Below are 26,288 nucleotides of genomic sequence, written 5' to 3' on the forward strand. Positions count from 1 at the left end.
CTCCCTTTGAAAATACCTGTTTTTGAAGCTTAAGGAAAAAATACATTTGTTTCTACTTCACAGCTATCAGAAGAATCTATTACAGTGTTTGTTTTTTCTTTGTGTGAGACAATTTGGGGAAATGCTAGCTCCTCACTCCACAGAAGGTCACTAGCTGAAATGAGATGGTTTAATGGATAAGCACTCTTTAAGGAATGTGGAGTATTCCCAAGATCCTATCCTTGCAGGGCTCTGGGCTTTGGAATGAAATCAAAGTCTTGTTAAAGGCCCAGCATCTAATTGTAGCCATTCAGAAAACAGCCGCGGAAACCTCTTCCCCTCCTAAGCTATCTGTTCTTTCAAAGTGTTGTGAAATGTAAAATAATTTTAAAAGTCTTACCTGCTTAGCTCATATTATAAAATACATACAATGTCAAAATGAGTTGGGTGCAATCACAATAGTTATCACTTGATTATTATATATATAGTAATATATATATATGTAGTAATATATATAATAATCAAGTGATAACTATTTATATATATATATATATATATATATATATATATATATATACACACATTTCTGTCCCTCTTATAATTTTATACACACACACACACACACACACACACATATTTATTTACATGGGTAGATAATGCCTTTTGACTGAGTATTATCATATAAAATGCAGGAAAGTATTAATATATTTCCTTGGGAACCCAGTATAATTTTTCTGTTTTGGTGTGCTTTATCTATTTCTTGCCTCAATAAAGGCACTGACCCCAAGGAAAACTAACAAACTGGGTTCCAAAAAGAAAATTCTAAAGGTTGAGAAGTCAGGGCAGAAACACAGATGCTTTGAAATGGAGGTAGGCACATGATCAAGAAGAAGTCTTTGAACCAAGTTTATTTCATGAGATTCTACTCCTAGACTTCTTCTATAAATGAAACTTTTCCATGCCAATTTGGTTCCACTTATGTAATATGTTTGTTTGACACAACTCTTCAATTAAATCCATTAAAGAGGAGTCAACTGCCTTACTATTACTTGTCTGAAAAATTCTGGCCCAGTTACCATCTGCAACCTCCACTGCCTCCTTTTCCCCATGCTTCACCGTACACCAGTCACACTCCTTCCTTATCTTCTCCCAGCTTCCCCAAGCCTCTTTCTGCTTCAGGGGAGTCACACATCTGTTCATCCTCTTCCTCTTGGCTTGGCTAATCTGCATCATCGAGTCCCAGCCTACACATCACCCTTCCCGCCAGAGGTCTAGATTAGGGTAGAGGTTATAAATTCCCACAGTTTTAGTTGTCTTTCATGGCACTTAACATGCTTGTCAGGACTCAGTTCCCTGTGCAATGACTTGTTTATTGTCTGTCTCCTCTGTTGGTCTGTAAACCCCATTAAGGCAGAAGCAGTGCTGATGCTTAGCGAGATGGTACCCAGCACATGGTAGATGTGCCATGAATACTTTTGGAATGAATGAATAGAAGGAACCCACTGAGAACCTAAGCTACTTGCACCTCATTTCCATTAGCTTGGGTGGTGCCTGAATGGAAAATGTTGCCTGAAGTTTATTTAAGGAAGTGTCTGAACCGCTGCCCCCTTCTCTCTGCCCTCCCCATATTCCTCCTTCCCAACACCCCCTCTCCCTCCCCAGGGAGTCTGTGGAAACTGCCAATGAAAGATACTGCTTTTTACTGTAGAATCTTGTCACATATCCTGGAATTTTATAGGTAATATATAGTTTTACTCCACTGGTCACCAGAAAGGAGAGCTGTTCTTAATGAAACTTTAATGCTCTTGCCCTTCCCATTACCGGATGATTGGTAAAACTGATGATCGAGTAAGAGAGAATCAGAAAAATAAATGGTCATAAATTAAATCCTACTATGATCCAATTCTACTGAGATTCTTCTTTTCAAAATACAAACAGCTCCGTCTACATTCTCCACTTGAATCCAAAGGTGTATTTTTCATTCAGCTTAGTGCGCGCCTTAGGGAAGGATATAGCTCTAAATTAAGAAACGAATATATTTCCACATTTCTTCTGATAAATTGAAATGGGTCTGGCACCACCCTCAGGCTTTTCACAGAATTTACAAAACAAAGAAAATGTTAAAAATCAAGAGAAAAAATTTGCATTTCAAAAAGGCAATCTTTTATGAATATTACCTCAAGAGAAAATAAAATATGTTTGACTTAAATGCTGTCTGTAGTAAAATGACCACAGGGACAGGTTTAAATGGTGTATTAAGTAAGAAAGATTGAACCTATGAAAAATTGTTCTCTCCTAGAATATTTCTAACCCACACATGTAATATATATCATGGCAAAATACAACACAAAAGGTCTATTGTTTTGGCAAAATAACCTACAAACATGCTTAATTAGTTTACATGCAAACTAAAAGAACAGTTTATCCTGTTGACAGTCATGAGTTTTAGATAGTAATTTTGACCATTATTACTATTTTACTTATGGAAACATATGAAAAACAGAAAATATGGACCTAGAGGACAAAATTATTAAAGACATGCAACATTTAAATCTCATTTGTGTGTCAACATCACAAATATTATGCTCTGACTATCCCCAACTTGGAAGGAGAATGAAAGAAATTGTTTTTTGGAATGAAAGCTTACTCCCATGGATATTTAAAAAAGATGTCAGCATTTAAGTTAATCGATATCTGTTTCTAGTGGGCTTTAGTTTGAGAAGTGATGGCCTCTTTCTGGGGAAGAGGGATAATTCTTCATACTGACATTCCATTTCATTTACTGCAAGATGTAAACGAATGCCTCCAGTAAATGAATTCCATGGCCAGTTAATATCCAAAGCAGTCTTTCTCTGTTGCAGCCACTTATTCACCATTCAATAGGAACAGCTAGATCCTAAAAATAAATCTGAGAGAATACAACACAGGTCACCATGTTCAAGCTGCTAATTTCCAGGTTTTCCAGGGCTGTGTCTTATAATTCTGTGTTTCTATTGTGTACAGACTAAGAATGTGAAAAGGGAGCTCCAGGTTACAGGTCCGAATGAGGCACAAGATAAATTTGGTTATATTATCTGGATATTCTAACTATTTCACTTATTTAAATTTTTAAAAAATGTATTTTTATTGATTTCGGAGAGGAAGGAAGAGGGAGAGAGACATAGAAACATTAATGATGAGAGAGAATCATTGATTGGCTGCCTCCTGCATGCCTCCTGGGGACCAAGCCCGCAACCCAGGCATGTGCCTTTGACCGAAATTAAACCTGGGGCCCTTCAGTCTGCAGGCTGATGCTCTATCCACTGAGCCAAATTGGCTAGGGCCACTTATTCAAATTTGACTAACAACTTTAAGAGATAAGTATATGTGACAAAATACAAGGTAAAATGTAGAAGTAAAGCATTTCATGGTCCAGTGGGAAGAGTGCTGGCCTCTGGGTCTTTTCCTCCCCATGCTGTGTGACCTCAGCTAAATTACTCAGTAACTTTCAGCTCTGGGCCTTAATCTCCCATTTGGTTTCCTTATCTGAAATGAGTTATTGTGATGATGATCAGGCAAAATCAGGGAGACCACAAAAATGGTTTTAATAGTATGAAATATCCAGAAGGTCAGGATATTTCTGTGATGATTTGAAAAAATGTATTTATGAGAGATCACCAATCTGAAGAGGTAAGTTAAAAACTTCAGAGGTGGATATTTGACCTGAGTTATCTGGGCTTACTGCTGCAAGTTCTTGTTTTACGTCTATAGACATAGCCCTAGAGTTCAGTAAAATGTGAAAAGTTAACTAGGTACTCTATTTTATGAGATTCTATTAAATTTTTCACTGATTTATTACATGCTTATTATAGAAGCTTCCCACAGCTCAGAATGGTATAAAGAAAAATTACTTTCCCTTCACTGCTCTTGCTTTTTCCTGCCCCCACCCCACATACATCCATACACACCCATGCATGCATGTATACACACACACACACACACACACACACACACACACACACAATTCCCAATTTCCACTCCCTAGAGATAACCTTTATGGACAGTGTCTTATAAAATCAAATACTTCAAAAATGGTAAACATGTAAGACAATTTATAGATTTAAAAATACATTAAATTAAAGAAAAATCAAGAATTATCCCATGCCACTCAGGGTTGGTGAAATCTCAAATTCCCTTGGAACAACAAAATGACCGATTGCTGGATGAGGGAACTGAAATCATAACCCTGTAAACAAACTGCCCAAAGTGTGTAGCTAGAGACGGCCTACAGCAAAGATGGAATAAAGCCTTCAAGGAATAGCATCTCCTCCTCACGGTTAACAACTTGATGACGTTCTTCAACATGTTTTAATGATTATCATACCTTCCTCTTCACAAAGGATTGATTTATTATGGCTTAAATTTAAAGAATACTGGTTTCCCAGTTTTGAATCAGGCTTAGATTACAGAACACATAAAATCAATGACTTTGTTCTAGGCAAGAAAAAACACAGTGTTCATTTAAGTGCAAAAGAAACAGTCCTGGGGAAAAATTTATGTAGTTTTCCATGCTGTTTCCACCACCAGTTTGCCCCCTCTGCTCCTTCCCTCATCCCTGTCATCAGCACTACCACAATGAACACTTCTATGGCACCTTAAAATTCACAAGCAGCTTCACATACTATTTATTTTAATCCTCAAAACAATTTTGTCAGGAAGAATAAACAATCTTAGCTTCTTAATATAAAAAACTGAAGCTCAGAGCAGAGAAGTGATTGGCCCAAGACCATTCATCCTGTAAAGGTATACTTGCACAGGTATACTGATGACTTCTAAGTGTCTATATCTCCAGCTCAGATCTCTCCTCTCAAGCTCCAGGACCCACAATCAACATTCAACACCTGCACTTTGGAGTTCCAAATGTGGTTAAACTCAGTTTCCAGGTTAAGCCCATAATATTCTCCCATAAACTTTTTACTCATTCAAAGCTTTTCTTTCTCAGTGGCTGACACCATTATCCTTTCAGTTGTTCAAGTCAAAAGCTAGATATCTCCCCTAACTATCCCTGTCTGCTCTCAATATATACAGACTTCATCATCACATCTTATAGATTTTGCCTTCTGAAGATTTATCAAATCTGTCCATTTCTTATTGTCTTCACCATGAACACTGTCCAATACCTCAGCATCTCACATTGAAATCATTTCCATGTTACACCCCACCTTTCCCTCAGCACCCCTACTCTACTTATATTCCATGCTTCAGCCAGAGTGATTCCCCTGCTTAAAATCTTTGGTTGGCTTCCCAGTGCTCTTCAGATTTAGAAAAGAATCCTTAGTGTGGACTATGAGGGCCAGTATGATCTCATCCCTGTGAACTGGCAAGATAAATGAGCTCTTTCCATAGTTTCAAATACCATGATGTCATTTAAAAATGAATATTTAAGCTTCTGTTTTTTAATAATGCACATTTATTAATTGTAGAATGAAGCTTGCACATGTAGCTATTTTTAAGCATTAGTAACATATGTCTGCATATAAATCTTATTGTCTTCCTAAATTTCTTTCTTAAATATAACCAAATTCATTCTATTATAACATATGCATTAATATACATGCAAAAATATCTACACTAATGAAAGAGAAAGATGCAAATTGACCATACCTTCACGATGCCCACCAGCCAATCAGGAGTGAGTATGCAAATTAACCCAACAAAGACGGCAGGTTAATTTGCATACACAGGTGCTGAGCAGCCAGGGGCAGGATGATGCAGGTGTTCTGCACTGCCCCGGCTGCTCTGAGCCTCTGGGCAGCATGGGAAGATGGAAAGGCAGCTCCGGGCCAGAGCAAAGGCAGTGCCAGCAGCCAGGGGAAGGAAGGCCCATTCTTGCATGAATCTTCGTGCATTGGGCCTCTAGTAGTAATAATGAAATATATAGGGTGGGGCAAAAATAGATTTATAGTTGTGAGTATGTGAAACAGTTCGTTCTCATGTTATTATTTTACTAGAGGCCCAGTGCACGAAATTTGTGCATGGAGGGGGGGTTTCTCTCAGCCCAACCTGCACCCACTCCAATTGGGGACCCCTCAGGGGATGTCTGACCACCAGTTTAGGCCCAGTCCCTGTGGGATCGGGCCTAAACTGGTGGTCGGACACCCCTCTCACAATCTGGGACTGCTGGCTCCTAACCACTCACCTGCCTACCTGCCTGATTGCCCCTAAGCCCTCTGCCTGCATGCCTTATCACCCCTAACCTCTCTGCCTACTTGCCTGATCACCCCTAACTGCCTCTGCCTGCCTGCCTGATCACCCCTAACTGCCTCTGCCTGCCTGCCTGCTTGATTGCCCCCAACTGCTCTCACCTACTGGCCTGATCTTGCCCCCAATTGCCTCTGCCTGCCTGATCACTCCTAACTGCCTTCCCCTGCCAGCCTGATCTCGTCCCCAACTGCCCTCCTCTGCCAGCCAATTTGGTTCTGATTGGTCAGTTTCTATGCCAGTAAGCATCAAAAGCTCTGCCTCCTAGGCAGCCATTGGCTCCTCACAGTTGACCCAGATTTGGTTCTGATTGGTCGGTTCCTATGCCAGTCAGTGTCTCTGGGCCTATCAATGGGGCCTGATCAGAAAGGCGGGGCTGATCAGCAGCCCCAGGGGAGGCCTAGAGAGAAATGGAGGCCTGGCTGTTGGCCAGGCCAGGAGAGGAAAAGAGCAAGTTCTGATCAATGGATGCCACAGAGGCTATGGATCAGACCCTGCCTCTCTCTCTGCAGGCCTCTCTCCAGGCCTGATCCGCAGCCCCCAAGGCAGTCAGTGCTGGGTTAGGGTGCCGGCAGAAGCCAGTCAGTGCTGGGTCACCACAGCAACCCAGCACTGAATTCTGTTCTGGTTGAGCCTTCGGTCATAATGGTGGTTATGACCCTGACTCTTTATTATATAGATTGCATTGCATTATTTCCATACAAACAACTGTAAACCTACTTTTGCCCCACCCTGTATGATACTTATATAATATATGTAAATAATTTATATAATTCATTTTATTGCGTATAATTTCCATCTGTCTCAAGCCTTTGGATAACTGGAGAAAGGGAGGCCTAGACATTTGACCCATGCTGTATAGATTACTCATCTGAGAGTCTAAAAGACAGGGTCAGCTTCATGGGTGTGTGACTTGAGCAGTCACCAGGGCCTACTCTTAGAAGGGCCTTATGTTTGATTTATTGCTCTACCATTGCTGTCTTGAAATTTTTAATTGTTTGACAAGGGGCCTTGCTTTTTCATTTTGCCCTCAGCCTCACATTGTTTAACCCATTCTGGCTAAAAAGAATCTTAATATATTAAGAGCCAAAGTCTTTCATGTCATCCAGGCCCCAAGTGTTCATTGCACTCTATTTCTATATTTCATGGACTCAACAGGAGAAGAAGAGCTCTGAGGACCACCAGAGTCAGAATTGTCAGTCAGTGGGAGGATCTACCTATATTGTGACCAATCATAGATTTCAGATGAACAAAACGAGCTTCTACTCAATAAATGAGATTTCCAAATACAGTGAAACATGGTTAACACCTTTGGCTAGTGAGTGAGGTAATGCCACAGATGGGTAATGTGGAACATGCCTTGGATTCAGCTGTCCTCATACTTGCGATAAATCTTGGCCTAGAATATGGGGAGTAGCTGGGCAAATATAGGTATAAATAACTTCACATTAGAAATATTTTTATGACTTATAAAAAGTCCTTCAATGCTTCTGTACTAAGCTAAATGAAAAACTGAACCCCTCCTGGAAACCGCCTGCATGTGAAAAAATGTTGCCCCAACTGCTGCCTCCAGGGTCGCAATTTTCTTTGCCAGAAAGCGATACGATGGTGGGAAAATTCCTCACGAAAGCTCACAGATGCTCATTTTAAAGCATATCATGTACTACTTTTATCTTCTAGAAGTTGAAAGGCTGCTGGCATCTGTAAGTTACCATTTGAAAGATAATATAATCATTATTATATTTAAGCTGACAGTTTTCCTCATGAGCTCAGAATTTATTTACAACACAAATATTTAAACTTTCTGAAAAAGTTACGCTTTTAAGATAAAAATTAAGTAATAACATAGTTTCTAGAAATATCCATTAGTGATAAATGTGAAGCATTCACGTGCAATGACACATTCAGGTATAATGTGATTGGTGTCAGACTTGGGTTCAAGTCTCTGCTTTGCTATTTACTATGTAATCCTGGGCACATGACTTGATATTTCCAAATTCAGAACAGGATAACAACATTAAACGAATAAGGCTGATGTGAGGATCCAATTACATAACTGATGTAAGTGTTCAGCACAATGACCAGGACATGACAAACACTCCACAAATGTAGCTATCATCATTGATAAGATTTTCCCTCCAGAATTTTAATAGATCAAGTAGTTACCTTATTGACAGGAATAATGTTTTTGACATTATAGTAGAAGCCAAAATAAACCATGTTGAAAACTCCGTGACGTCCCAAAGTTGCTGTAAATCCTTTGTTGAGGCCCTGGAATCCCAAGCCTTCCTTCTTAATGATGTGTCTTGCATAGCTCATAGTGGATGGCTGCTGCAGGAGAGAAGGGCAAAGCCAGAAAAGATCATCTTTGGGAATGTGAAATAAAGTAAATTTCTATTTAGCTACCCTTCAAGCCAGAATTATTAGCGACTTCTTTTCCCAAACATGAACAATCAGGTCTAAATCCATGCTTTTAAAATTAGGAAACCCAAAAAGTAAACAAAATTGCATGTATAACAACAGGCCTTAAAGGGAAGATTGTTGGCAAAGAGAAATATCTTTGGTGGAATTAGTGAAACTAATGTCATGTAATAACTACCACCACTTTCAACATGTTAATAGTTGTATTCAATTCTGGATTATCCACACTAATGGAAGGGATTAGCTATATGGATATACTGTTAATCCATAACTGTGTATAATCCAAAAGGAATTTATATTTGGTTCCTGAATTCAGTGTATTTACCTTTCCATTTCTGTTTTCTAAAGCAAATGTTACATTGCCTCAACAGTTTAAATGGGTGCTAAGCTAGAAATCAGGCCTGGCTAAAGAGCAGTTGATTGTAGACTCCCTCCAGAGGGCAGGCAATCAGCATGTGTATTACTTGCTGTGATAAATGATAAATCAGTGGTGTTGGGTTACCTCTAATTCACTCCTTTGCAGTCCTCTGATTGATTACCCAATGTTGAAATACCTTGACTGCTGGAATCAGTCTACTGCTATTTCTGGAACATGCTAAAGAGCTCACTGTTCATTACAATACAATTACAACAACTTACATGGATTTTTTAAAAAAGGTTGTTTCCTTATTGGAAGTACAGTACAAAAGATATCTCTTCTTGTTAAATTTTCAATGGTAAATAGAAGAAATATTCAGTATTTATTTATTATTTTGCCCATAAGGCAAGTGGCTGGGCTGATATTTGTTTGCTATTTCACTGGAGCAGGTTGCTGGCATGGTCCTGGCAGTCCGATGTGCTTTCTGACTAAAGTATTCTTATCATGTGCAAGTAAAGCTGCATCAGCAGAACAAATAGAACAAATCCAATCAAGGCTTTTTTATCTAACTTGCATTTATAGCTATGTCATTAACATGATGCATTAAATGAGCTTGTTTATATAGTAAATCCTATAGTTTTTGTTCATAAATGTTTTTAAAACTCTAGCTACAATTCTACATTCAACATCATCTTTTAAGTTTAGAGATTAATTATAATAAATTATATTGAGCTTCAGGAAATCCTTTTTATAACATGAAAAAAATCACATGAGAATGTATCTTAAAACAACAAAAGGCATTTCATATAGGAGAATCAAAAATTCTCAGGTTAGAGTTTACTCTGTTTTACAAAATGGGACCTTTTTGTTTGTGTTCTGGCACATTGACTATCAACCCAAATTGTTTATTTTGGTTTGCAAAATAGACTTGAGGACAAGTTGAGCAGAACTGCTCAACACTGCTCGGCACTGCTCTCTTGCCCTGAGGAAGGCGGCCTACAGGGCAGGGGAAAGGAGAGGTGGCAGTTCCCCTGGGCAGGGCAGGGACAGGGCAGAAGTGAGGCCTCCTGGGCTGAGGCTGACCAATCGTGGTGCTGCCTGCATCCAGCCCAGGCTTTCCCTCCCTCCTCACACTCTGAGGCCTTGAGGTTCAGGAAAATGAGAACTCATCTAGATTCTAGAGCAAAGGAGGAACCAACAGCTTTGAATGAAAACGCAGATTAGCATAGCTTTCTCTAAATGAAACAGATCTAAAGATGTTTCTATTGTTTAAAAATCCTAGTGTGCTAAATTATCAGAATTAAAAGAGAAGACTTCTATTAGATCTTGGTGAAGGTGAACAAATATTCAAGTGATATTTACTGATGGTCTATTGTCTGCTTCTCATTGCTTTGGGTGGTAAGGTGGGTACAAGGAAGAACAGCACATGGATTTTGAATTCAAGTGCCTTATTGAATTTGAACTCATCATGAATCATTAAATAAATCAAAGGGTAGTATAGTAGCTAGAAATAGGGGGTCAGAGCTAGACAGCCCCAGGTCTGAGTCTTAGCAGTACCACTTGCTAGCTCAGGTGATTATTTCATCCTCTGATTTATCTTCTCTTTACTCATGTATGAAATAAGGATAATAATACGATCTTCTTCATAGCATTGTTGTGATAAGTAAGTCAATGAACTATGTCCTATGTAAGAATTCACTGTATGCTAGCTGTTAATAATAGCAACAAGGCTTATAAAAATTAGTTATAATAATTAAATAACAGATAGGCAATGACAATCAAAAGGTGGAGACTGATTCGAGAGAGAGGAAGGACATGGATAACTAGCCTCCTCCTTCTCATTCCTTCCTTTCCTTTTTCTAGAGCCCAGGACCCTTGTGCCAAAGTCTAAAAGAAATGCATCCAGAATGCAAATCATAGGTCGGCTTCCTCTGAGGCTCACCAAATCCAACCTCTGGGCTAGAGATCTCCTTCCATGGTTAGTTCCTTACCCTGGAAGCGTTCCTCTTGGGAGCAGTAGGTCCTGTACATTGCCTCTTCCTTATCCCTCAGTAAGAATTATCAGTAAGAACTCTCACATGATAAGGCTATGGCTTGTAGAAGCAAGGCCACACAGGAGCAAAGGCTGGGAATGGAAAAACACACTAACAGGGCCTTCACCTCACACATTCATGTATGTTAGCAGGTATCTGGAACACAGTAAGTGCTCATCAATATTATCCACTATCATAGATTCTTAGTGCTTTATATAGCATCTTATTTAATCCTCTCAACAAGTGTGTGAGATAGGTGTTATCATTACCCCCATCTGACAGATGAGGAAACTAAGGTCAAGTTACTGGCCAAAGATCACAGAGTGAGTGGTAATGTCAAGTGCAAACTGAGCAACCCTCACAACTCCAAGTTTGTACCTTTATGCTCTGGATAGATTTGCCATCGCAGCAGATATGATTTCTTCTCTCAAAAGCCCTGAAAGGTGGGCAGCAGGTATATTCTCCTCAGTTTGCAGGTGAGGAGACCAAGGATTGTTAAGTAATATTCCCAAAGTGAAAATACTGGTAAGTGGCTTAACCAGAATTCTGCTTCTAATCCAGTGCTGTTCACATTCTGTGGACTCGTTCTTGTTACACATATGCAGTAAGATTTTCAGAGTCTGATAACCCAGCTCAGACAGGTCATAGATATATCATAACACAAATACATTTTTCTGATAACTCAGGGCCTTGAGATTAAGGAAAACCTGAACTGAAATTCCCATAAAAAAATAGAAGTGTGCTTTTTGTTTCATTCCATAACACTACATCACACACATGTAAGCAAATATTTAATTAGAAAGGCAAAATGTGACTTCCACCAGGATGCTTAAATAGGAAAATATAGAGTCATTTTGACTAGATCTCTGTAAACACAAGGAATTTTACTAAACTTATTTGATTACTGGGCTTCCATTTCAAAACCAAATGGTGACTGATTAGCATCATCAGCCAAATGATTCCAATACTATCCAACCCAGCAGGTCACCCACAGTTTGGTTTCCTTCCAATATTTATATTCACTCCAATTTTCATATTTAGTTACCAAATGTGGGCCAAATGGCATGCTAACTTCCCTAGATGTACCTTTTATCGACTGCACCAGAGCTGCAAGCATGGAAGAACAGTGGACCGGAATGTAGCTAATATTGTGATACCACATAGCTTTCCACATAAGTTTCTAGAAGATGCAGTTCACTGGTCCCTGCCAGAAGTATTTCCATTTGAAGGAACTCACAGTCTTCTTTAACTTTGACTTCTGCTGTTGCCAAGTATGAACTGGTGGGAACTCACTGTTTCTTCCTGCACCATTTATTTGACAATATCTATTGAGTACCTCCTGGTGCCATGCACTGTGCTAAGTGTAGCACTTTGCTCATACCCTAGGAACATAAATGTTTTTGCTTTGGTTTTTATTTGGAGAGATATGCTGGTAATTTTTATATCTACCCATGAGAATATTCCATATAATTATGAAATATGGAATCAAATTTCAGTTTTAAAAGTCCTTAAGCCTTTTAATGGAAAGAGAAGGTCCTTTGTCTATACAATGCTCCCAGGCAACACTCCAGGGCACTGATTCCTTTCTCTCTGAGAGCCCATTATTACCAACAAATTACTGAGATGATTTATGGCAGCCTAAGCTATTTTTTCTAGAGTTCCTCCATCCCACTACTGTCCATAGCTGGCTCTGATTAGCTTGTGAGATCACAGACAGAGGTTTCTGGTGGTGGGCGCTGTTCCCCGGGTAAACAGCTATCAGAGAATGGCCAGTAGGTACAGGTGAGGGGTGCGTGTCAGTGGATTTCTCAGTCCCTCCAGCCAGGGAAGAGTTCTTGGCACACCAGGTCAAAACACAGCATGCTCCACATTTGTTCCTTTTCTGCTTCCTAAGGTAAGGTGAATTTTGCTGCATTTTAGAGCAAATAGAATAAGGATGTTGCACTGGATTTCATCACACGGTTGAAAAGCAAACCGTGAGACCTTTATACAGTGAAGTGAGTGTCCACATCAGGGTACTCAGAAAAACACTGCTTTGTTAAGAAAGAGAAGACCCAATTGCTACATTCAGGTAGGAAAATACCCAAGCTCTCCAGAAGATAGATAATCACTTATGCTTTTCATTACTCAAATGAAGTCTTGAAGCATTTTCATAAATTTGAAAACAAATGAGAACAAAATGTAAGTGAAAGGAGAGGAATCAGGCTTAAAAGTCCCACATTTGCAATTTATTTTAGCTTAGATACATCACTAATTCATCATTACAGTTTATTTGAATAGGGCATGATTATGGACAAAAAGACACCCCAAATATACTTATGTTGTATCTGGAGTTTTACATTTGATAAACAGATCTATTTTTAAACAATCTGTGAGTGGAGAATGATTTGCTGTAAACAAACTCTCCCAGATGCTGAGCCTCAAGCTACATTAACACCAGGCTGATGCCCAATAATGGTCCCTGGAGGAGCATGGGGCCCTCTGGGAGACCAAGGCTGACTCTGCCGGCCAGGCCCCTGCACAGTGGGCAGGCAGGGAGGCGGTGGCCTTAGCACGGGGGAAACTGCTAAGAAGAAACTGACAACATGGCTGCTTTTTCATGGGTCCAGAAGCACTTGATTTTCCCCTAAGCTTCTTACTTAACCACATTTCTTTATCCTAACGAAAAGAAAGAGACCTCCGTGTTAATGCTGTTTCTTAAAGCCATTCACACTCCATTGGGCTTAATTTTCCTTATCTATAAAATAGAGATAAAACCACACATAGGGACAATGCGAGGATTTGAAATATTAAGTGTGTGTGAGCAGTTACCAGAACAAAGGGATTAGAGGGAGGTGTCATCAGAAGTCATCAATTATTTTTTCATTAGATAGATCTGTATTACTTGTGGAAAAAAACACACTGTGCATTACTTTTGCAACTTACAGGATTACATGAATTTTTAAAAAATAAATAGGAAAAAAACATTTAAAGCATGTTGCACAGTGTCTGGCATGTAGTAGATATTCTGTAAATGGTAGCGATTACTATCACTTCAAAGTCTCCATTCAGAAAGCAAAAATCTAGGATTCCTGGCACAGCTGAATGGAAGGCTGAAGTCTATTTTCTGTAAATGATAATAGAGAGGCAACTTGGCTGCTGCCTTAGGTATTGTTGAAAGATAACTATAGGAATGGATTCATATACATAATTCCCTTTTCTGCCCGCAAGAATCATAAACTGGAAAGAAATAATTTATGTGCTGAACAGTTTCCAGGCAGTGTTTCACATAGTAATGCAGCAAAAATTTGAACTTAATTCAATACATCATTCATGAATGTTGACATGCCCTTGAAGCTGGCTTTTATACTATCTGAAAACAGAGCCACACACTCACTCTCTATATAACTCAACTTCATCTTCTTGAAAGAGATGATCACAAAATGCAGTCCTTTTATTCACTTTATGTTGACTCTACATAATATATCTAAGTTTAAATATTTGCTAATTGCCTATGAAGAAAATAATCATTAAGCTTTGTGATATCATATAAGATCTAATTGGTTTCTATTAGGTTATTAAGCTCCTAGGATGAAAGTGTTTAGAATTATATTTAGTGATATTATCCAAACTCAGATTTTTAAAAAAATCCTTATCTTTAAAGATTCTATCAATGATACATTTGCTATCTATTTATTGATCCTTAAATTATAATCACAGAGCATATGTAGAAGACTCATTATTCCTTTCTTGGGCTGAACTTCTTTAAAAACTAAATAGAGGAGAAAGAGGCTTTTGCAGTTTCCTGAAGGTTTAGTTTCATGTTTGGGGGAGAGAATGATTATGTTCATATGTAATGCAGATAAAAATGACAGACTAGAAGGAAACCTGTGCCCCCTCCACACATCAGAAGCCAATCCTATAGACCTCAAGGGAAAGAAAACATAACCGGTTAGCCAAATAATAACTTTGAAGTAGATTTCAAAGTGATGAGAAAAACTGGGAAACAATTCATACAAGATTTTGCTTCTGGGGAGAAATTCACATTTTTCCAGGCTAGCAGAGAGCATGCCAGCCACATAGTGCTTGGCCTCACGCAACTGATACCAGGTTTCCAGTTCTTATAACTAAATATACAGATAAAAATGGTGCATCCACTTACGAGGGGAGAAAGTTCCTGTAAGGACAACTAGTTACAGAGTCACACTTTTGGCAAGACTGGAAATCTCCACTAGAGAAATCCTTGGGCTAGCCCTAAACCAAAAAGACTACAAACCAGAACACTTTCCTTGGATTTAGTTTGAAGGACAGGGGGAAATTGGGGTCTATCCGGATTTTATCTGAACATGTTTTTACACCCACTGAACCAAACCAGAGCATGACAAAGCTGTGATTTGTCTGCTCCCCACAGAAGGTCAATCATATTTAAATTAGAGACCGGTTTTCTTTTTCATTTTGTGACTGACCAGTTTACTATATTGGCTGTGACTTTAAGATGCTGGCCAACATTCTCGTGTTGGGATTGGAGGAAGTGTGGCAGGGCTCATACTCTTTGGCTGATATGGTGGCAATTTAAAAAGGGGAGAAGAGACAAGCACAGCTATTGAAATACTTTATACAGAAGCTGGAAGCATAAGAGAGAAGTATCAGTAACCAAATTAACCACAGTTCCCTTTAAATTTTTAGAACAGTTTATGGCTAACCTGGGTGGGATGCCATATTTTATGGGTAACTTCTGACTGGCTAGAGAATAAGTCCTAGACCACAGAGGGGAGAACCCAGGCAGCTGGAGCCAGCAGAGTACCTGCCATTCCTGAGAAATCCTGATGGGAACTGCACTTGGGGCTCCAAGAACATAAAGGACACAGTCTCTGCTCTCAGCTAGTAATGCCCTTGAAGGGCTGGAGGCCCCTGTCCTAGATCTCATGCTGCAGAAGGACCTGTTCTGGCTTTTTGCCAGCTATGCTCTCCCCGCAGGGCCAAGAGAGCATCTACTTACATCCCACAACCTGCTTAGACCATGCTCTGTGCACCAGGAACTGTGGCAGTCCTTTGCTCCTTCATCACTCTGCGGTTGCCTCTAAGACTTGAGTGTAATGTTAACTACTGTTGCCTTAGTCTGTCTTCACTGAAGAGCCCCTCTCAACTATCGCAACCTCTTAGGAAATTTTCATGTTTGAAGGACCAATTTGTGACTTACCTCCTCAAGCTGATAAAATAGGAAAAACCACAATTACTGTGCAGTGTGCAGGGTAGTGCTCACCCAGGAGGGGAGACATGCTGCCCCAGAAACTCACAGCACTGGCAGAACAAGAGTTATCTACGTGCAAAATAGGCCTCTGAGGAAACTTCTCTGCTTTCCTTAAAGGTGCCAAGCCATGATTCTGCAGCCACCCATCCATTCAGTGTTCCACCACAGCTGGTAGCTGTAATTAACTGAAAAGGCTGAAAATGAGCTCAGCTTAGTTCACAACCTTCATGTGAAGTGACTAAGAAGGCTTGATCAATAACCCACATTAACTTTATATGATTATTCCAGAGGAGAAATGTCCTGATTCAGGTAGAATTCATCCTGCTTTAAATGCTTTTAGTGTCATCTCTAACTTCTGCTGCTATATGCTAGTTATTTACAGCAAGCAGATACCCAGCTAGTATTGATGATAGTGGACCTGTGTCTGAGTTTAAAGACCTTGTCACTAGGCACTGGAACTAGGCTGCCATCCCCTAGGCCCTGCTAAAGAATTCAGGCTAAATGGATCCTATGGCAGCTGAGAATGACCTAAAGAAGAAGCCTGCCCATTGCTCAGTAAGCCGTTTTCGTGCCCACACTGGTGTCACCTGTGACTGCTGAATATTAATAGGTTAATATCTCAAGATAACCTGTCTCTACTTGAACTTAAGGATTTATAAAATCAACTTGCATCTAGAAATAGTTATCTTTGGTTGAGTGCTTATCATGTACCAGGTGCTGTGTTAAGACTTTTGCATATATCATCACATTTAAATTTGCATCAAAAGCATGTTGTAATAATAACTACTAACACATTAAACCATCGCTATATGTCAGACTGTATTGACAGCTTGACACCATTTGATGTGACCATTACTACTATCCTTCCCTAACAAAAGAGGAACTGTTTGAGTCCTAAATGGGCTAGCAAGTCATTCCTACCAGGATTCCTTGGGAAGGTTCTCCCTAGGGCAGGCTTGATCCTGGCAGAGCCATTAGAACATTTCTTTTGGATTACTTACTTTTCTTTGTACTGTTCTGTATTTTCTAAGTCTTATATGATGAGCAACTTTTAGAGTAAGTGTTCACAGAATACTTAATATGTTCTCATGTTAAACATTCAACTACTCAAAGCCATTTCCTTAAAATTCTTGCTTTCTTCTCCTCCACGCCAATCTCTTTTCCAGAGATAACCAGTGAGAAGTTTGTATTAATTCCCCTAGACATGCATTTTCCTATAAGGACATGACTATCCACATGTGGCTATTTAGCACTTGAAATGCTCTAGTTCAAATTTAAATGTGCTTACAAGCATAAAATATACATGAGATTTAAAGACTAAGTATAAAAATATAGTGTAAATTATCTAATAATTTTTAGAGTGATTACATATTGAAATGATACTTTTTTGGATATATTGGGTTAAATAAAATATAGTATTAAATTAATTTCATCTGTTTCTTTTTACATTTTTTTTAATATAGTTATTAGGACATGTGGCTCACATTACATTTCTATTGGACAGTGCTGCTCTAGATCATTTTAGTACATTTATACACTTATATGTATAAACAGAAATACATATTTTTGGTGTTTTCTGACATAAATATGCATTACCTTTATACTTGAATTCAAACATTTTTCTTAAAAAAAAAGTATAATTTTTAAATGCATTGGGCATTACATTAATTCCTTTCTTCCTCCCTTTCTTTTTCTCTTCCTCTTCTCCTTCTCCAACCTCCAACCCTCATACTTCTTGACAATCTACCAAGCCTCAGAGTGAAGATAGCGATAATTATTGTTGGCCATACAAATGCTAAAGCGAGCACACCTAATATTTGGATATATTCACACAGGGGTATCCCCTTATTGGATAAAAGAAAAGGCTAGTCAGTGGACAAGGCTTTGGAGTTAATGGGTCCTAGACATAGATATAGAAAATGGCTGTATGGCCAAAAGTGATGGGTAGTTTTAAATAACTAGATCCAAATTTGCTTTTCTTACCGTGTCATCTCTTTCAGATTTTTTTTGGTAATAGACATAGTTTATGTTGCGTGACTGTGTACTACTATAACTACTTTCTTTTAAAAAATATATTTTATTGATTCTCTACAGAGAGGAAGGGAGAGGGAGAGAGAGTTAGAAACATCGATGAGAGAGAAACATTGATCAGCTGCCTCCTGCACACTCCCCACTGGGTATGTGCCTGCAACCAAGGTACGTGCCCTTGACCAGAATCGAACCCGGGACCCTTGAGTCTGCAGGCCGACGCTCCATCCACTGAGCCAAACCGGCCAGGGCTATAACTACTTTCAATTTGATCAATATTGCCTATAAAGTGCCACCTCAGTTCAGCTACTGAATCTTGATAGTTGCTGACACATGTGACCCATGTGATCCTTACTTTGCTAAGTTCTGACTAGTTAAAGGAATATTGCAAATATTTTACAATGTACCTAGTAGCTTTTACTTTGTCTAAGTAAATATCTGACAATGAATCAGTTCAGTGGATTATGCAAAAGAAATGATCCCAAACAAGTGCCTCTTTCTTCTCCACTTAAAAAACAGCTGCATGCACATAAACAATTTACACAGAGTGCACTCGTGTAAATGAGCTGGGAACACACACACACACACACATTCAGCCTTCTCATGCTGGGCTAGAAGGCTGTTTACCATGTCCTAGCAAGGCCTTCACACATGCAAAACATTAACAGCTCTTACTTGGCCTCAGCGTAGAACCTCATTGAGGGCAGAGGAGAGAAAAGACAGTTAGGTATGAGCAGAGGTGCTGTGACAACTCATTATTTTCATCCCTGTGAGCACTCCTTGGTGCTCTGCCACATGTGTCCCTCTGGTTACATGCTGCCTTGATAAAGGGCTGCAGTTGAAGGCATGTTTATTCCTTTGCTTATTCATTGCTGCTCTAAGACAAGCTTCCTAATTGGTAAAATGAAGAATTGCATGGGGAGTTCCAAAATTTACTCCTAGCTGGTAATTCTCCCAGTCTAACAAATAAAATTTCCCTTGAGCAGATTCCATAGGATTGTTTTAAATGCTCCATGTTGACAGGGCATTTGAAAGGTATTTCTTTCATTTCCTCCTATTCCTCACCATCTTTTCCATCATTAAGGAAGAATAGAAAGAAAGTAAAACAGAAACAAAGACTCTGGTAATGCAGGGATTTTCAACGTTTTCTGAAGTGCTATATATCACTGCAATTAAGACAATCTTTTGAAACTTGAAAAAAATCTCCCTTAATTAGGAAGGACTTCACCTGAGTAGATACCATCTGCTGTAGGGGGCCAACCTTGTCCTCCTCAGGCCTTGGTAGCTACAGGTGAGTAGGGGTCCTCTCCTTCCCCCCACACACCACTGCTCAAGAAGCTGGCAGGGAGCTCTCAGCAGTATCAGCAGGCAGGAAGTGGGGTGGGAGTGAGGGGGTCTCCACCCACTAGCAGCTGCTTAAGTAGTAGGCAGGGGAACTCTTCTACAGAGAAATTCAGGTCAGCAGATACTCCAAACCAATTTAAACCACATGCTACCCAGTTGTGGAATTAAATTAAAATGCTAAGAAAGGATCTGGAATACCAATCCCCTTATTTTTCTCTACCTTGTGCTTGACACCCAAAAGAATAAAGTAAGAACAGTTGGATTTGGTGATTTAACAGGAATTATTAGGCAACTGGAAGGAAGTGAAGGCAGCACACACCTAGGGAAGCTGTCTTCACAGAACATTATGTACCAGCGATTAAATGTCAAGACCCATCATTGTCCAAGTAGTGATGTCTACACAGGTTTAGTAACTTGCTCATTCAGACTTAACCAAAAGACAAGTTTGACAGATTATCAGAATCTTTGAAGGAGGGCTGTGGGTGGAGTAGGGAAAGGAGTGAGGTAATTTCTAAAAATGACTTCATAAATTTTTTAGAAACATAATAATACTATTATCTCAGTGGTTTTTGCTATAGTCTATTCTAGTATAATGTGAAATAGAAGTGTTGCCAAATGTAGGGAAAACATTTCCAAATAAATCATTTTACATTACATTAAAACTCTAAAATAAAAATGTGTAAACATGTATTTGTTAATCAGACTTTAGAGCACTTATTTTTATTTATTTTTTTATTGTCTAACGTTTTACATATGTCTCCTTTTTCCCCCGATTGACCCCCCTGCCTCCAGCCATTCCCAACCCAGGCAAGCCCCCACCATTTAAAGCATTTTTTTAAACATTTTCCTTATGGGAGAAATTTGACTTTTTCTTAAGCTACTTCTTTAACAATAATTTTATATGACTTAGCAAGGGATAAGAACTGGGTTCATAATTTTTAAAAATATTTTTATTGATTTCAGAGAGTAAGGAAGAGGGAGAGAGAGCTAGAAACATCAGTGATAGAGAATCATTGATCAGTTGCCTCTTGCCCGCCCCACACTGGGGAGCCAGCCCACAACCCCGGGCATGTGCCCTGATGGGGAATTGAACTGAGACCTCCTGGTTCATAGATTGATGCTCAACCATTGAGCATGCGGCTGGACTGGGTTCATAATTTTTTATATATACTTTTAATATTTTTTTCTTACATTCATTCAACAATAGGAAAACCTTAAATGATTACCTCTGTAAATGTGTTCCGATTAGCTTGCAAGCCAACTTTTACTACCTCGAAAGGGTTAACCACGATGGCTTCTGTTAGTCCAGACCCTAGTCCAGCAATGGCGAATGTCTAGAAAATTAAATAAATCAATACTTTAAAACAAGTTATCATGTGTACTGTGTTAAGCATCCTACTCACAATACAGTGTAACTGAATGTTATGATGAAAATGGAGAAACTTACATAAATGCACCATATACCATTACTAAACAGCTTTAGTTCTTGATTAGATGCTGACAATTCATGAAGAAGAAATTACAGAAGCCGCAAACCACATCCTAACAATTCAAAATAGAATGTCAAGGCCCCATCAACAATGACTTTTTCCTTTAATGAGAAGAAAGGTTGTTTTACTGATTTAAGGTGAATATTAAATCATCTGCACATGGAACAATTAAAAGAGAGTTTTGACTAGTAAAAGGAGAGCTTCATTTTAAAATATCTACTTAAATACATTTATTGGCCAGATTAAAAAATTCAAGGAGCAGAACCACAAATAAAGTGTTTAAAAAGGCAAAAATTTAGGTAACTAAACAGTGTAGCAAAAACAATTAAATTGATAGATGTATTCTTAGAGCCACTACTCTAGACTACTATCCCCCCAAAATTATTTTTTTATTTATTCTTCCCCTATTTTATAAACACCGGACAATTGCACTAGTCTTCCAGACCTAGAAGCTGAGGAATGGAACCAGAAATGACTATGTTTTTCTGAAGGCCTCAACTAAAATCTAGAATATATAGCAAATGACTTATTTGCTATCTCTTAAGAATTTCTGCAGTAGGGAAAAATACTTTCTAGACTTTTTCTGTAAATAGAACACTTAAAGATTTTTCAGAAAATTTGTATAAGAAATAACCACAATAATTAAAACACACACACACACACACACACACACACACACACACACTCACACACACACAGCAGGAAAACAAAATGAAACAAAGCCTCAAATCTGCAAAACAGATGCTAAAAAAATTAATTCTTTAATTCCAAAGCCCCAATTCTCAAAGAAGAGGTAATACCATATGCCAATTATGAGTAAAGAACAGATAACTCTTTTTAGAAGTCACTACTTTCTCCTAAAAGGAGACTAAAAGAAAAAAGGGACAAAGGAATGTTCTATAACCTTAGAAGCGGAGGCAAGGTTCCAGAGCTAGTGGGTCTGGGTTTAGGCTCTGGTTCTGCCATTTATTGATTGATTTGGACCAGCGCTGCCATGTACATTAGTTTGTGCACAAAGGTATGTGTGGAGCCTGCAGTCCAGCCTGCACCCCACTTGCCAAGCTGGAGCCCTGGAGAGGTGTCAGTCAGAAGAAAGGGGTGCCTTTTTATAATTCACATAAAGATACCATATGTGCTAGTTGCAGCTCTGTGTCTAATCACTGAATCTTTCGTAAGCCACAGTTTTCTCATCTGTGAAATGGAGAAAATCATATCTAATCTCCCTACCTAATCAGGATATTATGAGGGTCAAAATCATGTGTGAAAGCCCTTTGTCAAGTGCTTTACAAAAATCATTCTTGCTGCACATACAGATGGACAGGAAGAACGGCGCTGTATGCAGAATCCAGGAGAGAGGGAGTAACGAATCACGTTTTTCTTTCATGTCCCTTCATTTCCATTTTAAACAGGTTTGTACAGGGTAACAGATCAAATATCTTGTTCATGTATCTTGTGCTTCCATCATGGAAGCCAAAAGCAGGGGGAAAAAATACTACTCCCAAACTTTTCTGACTGAAAAAGCTAAAATCCAGATGTTCAGGTTTTTATTACTATATGCAATCTTCCAAGTAATTCGCTTTTTTGTTCTATAAACTCAGCTACATTTTCTGTCAGAAATAGTGTTCAGCAGTCCCTTGTCAAAAAAATTGATCAGCTATCAGCAGATCATGTTACTCAGATTGTTCCAGAGACCAGCAGTAACTGTCGGGTTCCCAGCCTCCTAGGCTTTTCATGTGGGAGCACCAGGAACATTTAACGGCTGTTTAAGCGTCTAGCTGTATCAAAAGGAAACTGGAATAAATGAGTTCAAGAGAAAAGGGAAAACTGTATACAGTTTGCATGCATTCGGTTATGGTAGCTGGAGTGGCCAAATGCTTTCTGTTTCAATTCCCAAGAGAGTTGAGAGACCTGCATTTTCTCACATGGTACCAATGCTCCACACAGGAGCCGCCAGCTGGCCCTCTGGAGACCATATTTTATTGTCTTTTGCTAGAAAGGTTTTTAATTCTCTTTTGAACAACTTCTATTTAAAGTTAAGAGTGACGTTAAGGGGAGACACTAAGGAATTAAAAAAATAACTTACCTAATTTTAGGACTCATGGTACTACTTCTTTCATATGAGGCCACCTCAGAGCCACCTTGTTTAGGTAGGAGACTAGACAAGAGGTTTCTTTGTCATAACACTAAGCCATACTAGTAGTTTTCTTAATAGGATCATTCTTGAAAAGAGACATGCATGACTTTTTAAACAACAGATACTTATTGGACAGCCTATTTGGCAAAGTAAATATTCTGAAATGAACCTTTACAAGTAAAGTAATTAGAGTTGAAGCTCAGAGCACTGCCTCTGGTTGAGTTGTGAGGTACTTTCAGCAGGCAAACTAGGGGAGTTTTCATTGGAGGGCCAATGCAGATTTGACTTTGTTTTGTTTTGTTTTGCAAATGCAAAGGGGGAAAGTAGTGCATTTGCTCTCTCTGGGAATCTCGTTGCACACACATATATCGTGCATGTACTTGGTCAATATTATTTAGCTCGTTTTGTGAAAAGCCGCAAAGTCACCAAGAAGGAAAGGAGGCAGTAGGAAACATCCGAATTACCAAGTGGTTTTCATGTAATAGTTGAGATGTGTCATTGTAAGATCACTGTTCTCCCTGACTATAAAAGACTCTTCAGTCTGCATCTGACCACAGAGTCACCTGAAGCCCCATATTTACTACAGCTAAGTAAAAGCTGGGAAAGTAACCTGCTAGGAAGTAATTTTTGGCATCTTGACTTTTGCACAGATATGTGCAGTATGTAAACATGCATGTTTTGGCTTTAAAACAGTCTTTGACAAATGTATTCTTTATTTTACATTCTTGACCATATATCATATGAGCCTTTCTACACATATCATTATTATAATAAATTCATCATTGGGTGCTATAAAATAGCCAAATTGTGAGTTATTAGGAAGATGGCTTTCAACAAGTAGCTGAACATTGAATAACTTGAATTCATATTTTAGTAGTTGGGCTTGGGAATTCAAAAGGCTTTTTGTTTCCAGATTTTGTTTTATGAAATAACACACACACACTCAAGTATAATAAATATTCTCACTTACCAATGCTGGTGACAGTGACACATATCCTAGCAATTTCTTATATTGCTCAAAGGTGAAAAACTGTGAAACAAAACCAAACCCAGAGATTTATAACAATTTCCTGCAACAAACCCTGTAATTGACTCAAATTTCTTTAGTGAATCATTATATTAAACAGCATTTAAAAAAATGATAAACTATCGAACGCAGTTTCTAATCTGGTCTCCGGTAGATGCCATTGGATCTTACTTTAACATTCACATTTTCAAATGCAGCTATAAAACCTACAGAGGAGCTGATGGGATCCTTTATAGCAGTAAATGGACCATACAGCCTCCATTTACCATGACCATTTTCAGTTTCCCCAGACATCAATAGACTTCTTTTTTTATGGCAGTGATTCAGAATTATAGGCATAGAGACCTCAAATCTTCAGTCTCCTTTGTATTCTCTATGAATTGCTTTGCCAGGGAATGCCCAATTATCTATCCAACTTGTAAAAGACAGCCACTTCTCAGCTTAACTTGCATTTGTATTGCTGTGCACACCTACTATCCCAAGAAATTTCCCAACACTCAGTGATGATGAAGATGTCATTATAAACTAGGAAAGGATGCAGTGAGGTCATCCAGCCCATTCCTGCTTAAAGGCAGACTGTCCACCTGAGCAGAGGACAGCTGCTTATTTCTTCATTTAAAATATGATGATGATGATTTTGTTGGCTCCTCCAGTAGATAATGCTTAATTTAATTTGCCTGAAAATGAGTTTCTAGGGAGGCAAATCTAATTAATCACTCTGAATAACATACCCTAAATATATTACATCCCCCCTCCCCCCAAACATTTTGGGCAACAACTCTGCTTGAACATGATGTTTTACTCCTGGGTACTCTGTTAGGCAGCCACAAGCAACTTCGATAAGGCATCTTAGGTCCTGCTAGTCTGTTTCTCAAGGCTCCAGAAATGGCCTGGGTATTTTATAATCGCATATGTCTTCTACTCTATTATTTTTTAACCCAGTGAAATGAAGCAAGAAAAAAAATGTAGAGTTGGGGGCCAAATAATACTCTGTTGTTAGAAAGAGGAAGTTCTGTGGTGTAGATGTGGCTCAAATGAGTCTTTGGGCACCCCAGGGGTCATTACAATCCCAGATAGATAACCAGTCTTTTAAAGACCCAGGAACTACTTTTGTGTCATGCTTCTTTAGGTTAATTATGTTTGTAGACTTTTCTAGAAGTGGGATTCCTTCATTCAACAAGTATTTTCTTGGACGCCTCCTATGTTCTAAGAGGCACTAGGGATGCACTGCCTTCTTGATCTAACATTCCAGTGGATGGTGATAACCCTGAAACAATATCCTGGCATTACAATAATACCACCAGGGACCACCACTTTTTTGATGAGAGCTGCACTAGAAACCACTAACCATGAAAGGAAACACATTATAGTTTTGGGCTTTAAAGATAATTTATTTTTTCTTCTTTTTTATGGTCATCATCTTCACTGTTTTAGACAATTACCTTGCTAGGATTTTGACAGAAGCAGTCCTGGGTCTGAATCCTGGCTACACTACTCAGCTGTAGAAGTATGGGTGAGTCGCCTGACCTTTCTAACCCTCAAGAACAGAAAACTCGCCATTTAGAGCAGTCTTTAAATAAGAGCATTTAAATAAGATTTCCTGACATGCCTGGCACATTGGAGACATTCAAAAAGTTTTAATTTCCATTCCCTGTCTTCACTTTGGCTACTAAAGGAACCATAAATGCCTTCGTTATATATTTGTATCACTCAGGAGAGCCTGCTGTGGTCCAGGAAACAGGCTAAGGTCATAGTCTTAGCATGTGCTCCTGCATTTAACCCATTCAAAACCATCAGATCATAGTTATAACATAGCCATGATTCCCATTTTATAGATATATGTCCTATAGTTAGTGAGTGGAGAAACAGAGATTCCCCTTAAGTCTAACTCCCAGGCCTGTGTGTGCTCTTAAACACGATACTATACTCGCCCGCTGCAGAGCCATGGTCGTTAGTGGTTTGGGTAGAGAGCACTGCCCTGGAGTTTTCTTGCTGCTGAGGATT

The 26,288-nt window shown here is 39.0% G+C and overlaps 1 protein-coding gene across 1 annotated transcript in view; it reads right to left on the reverse strand.

Moving 5' to 3' along the window:
* SLC25A21 (solute carrier family 25 member 21) overlaps nucleotides 1-26,288 on the reverse strand; it is a 543,805-nt gene that overhangs the window by 18,010 nt on the left and 499,507 nt on the right. The window contains exons 5-7 of the mRNA XM_080641810.1: nucleotides 24,228-24,287; nucleotides 20,860-20,967; nucleotides 8,386-8,550 (exon numbers count right to left, since the gene is read on the reverse strand). Of these exons, the coding sequence (XP_080497936.1) occupies nucleotides 8,386-8,550; nucleotides 20,860-20,967; nucleotides 24,228-24,287 (333 nt within the window). The remainder of the gene's footprint in view (nucleotides 1-8,385; nucleotides 8,551-20,859; nucleotides 20,968-24,227; nucleotides 24,288-26,288) is intronic.

This window comes from Plecotus auritus (assembly GCF_963455305.1).
Source record: "Plecotus auritus genome assembly, chromosome: 1".
In the NCBI taxonomy this organism is placed as follows: Eukaryota; Metazoa; Chordata; class Mammalia; order Chiroptera; family Vespertilionidae; genus Plecotus; species Plecotus auritus.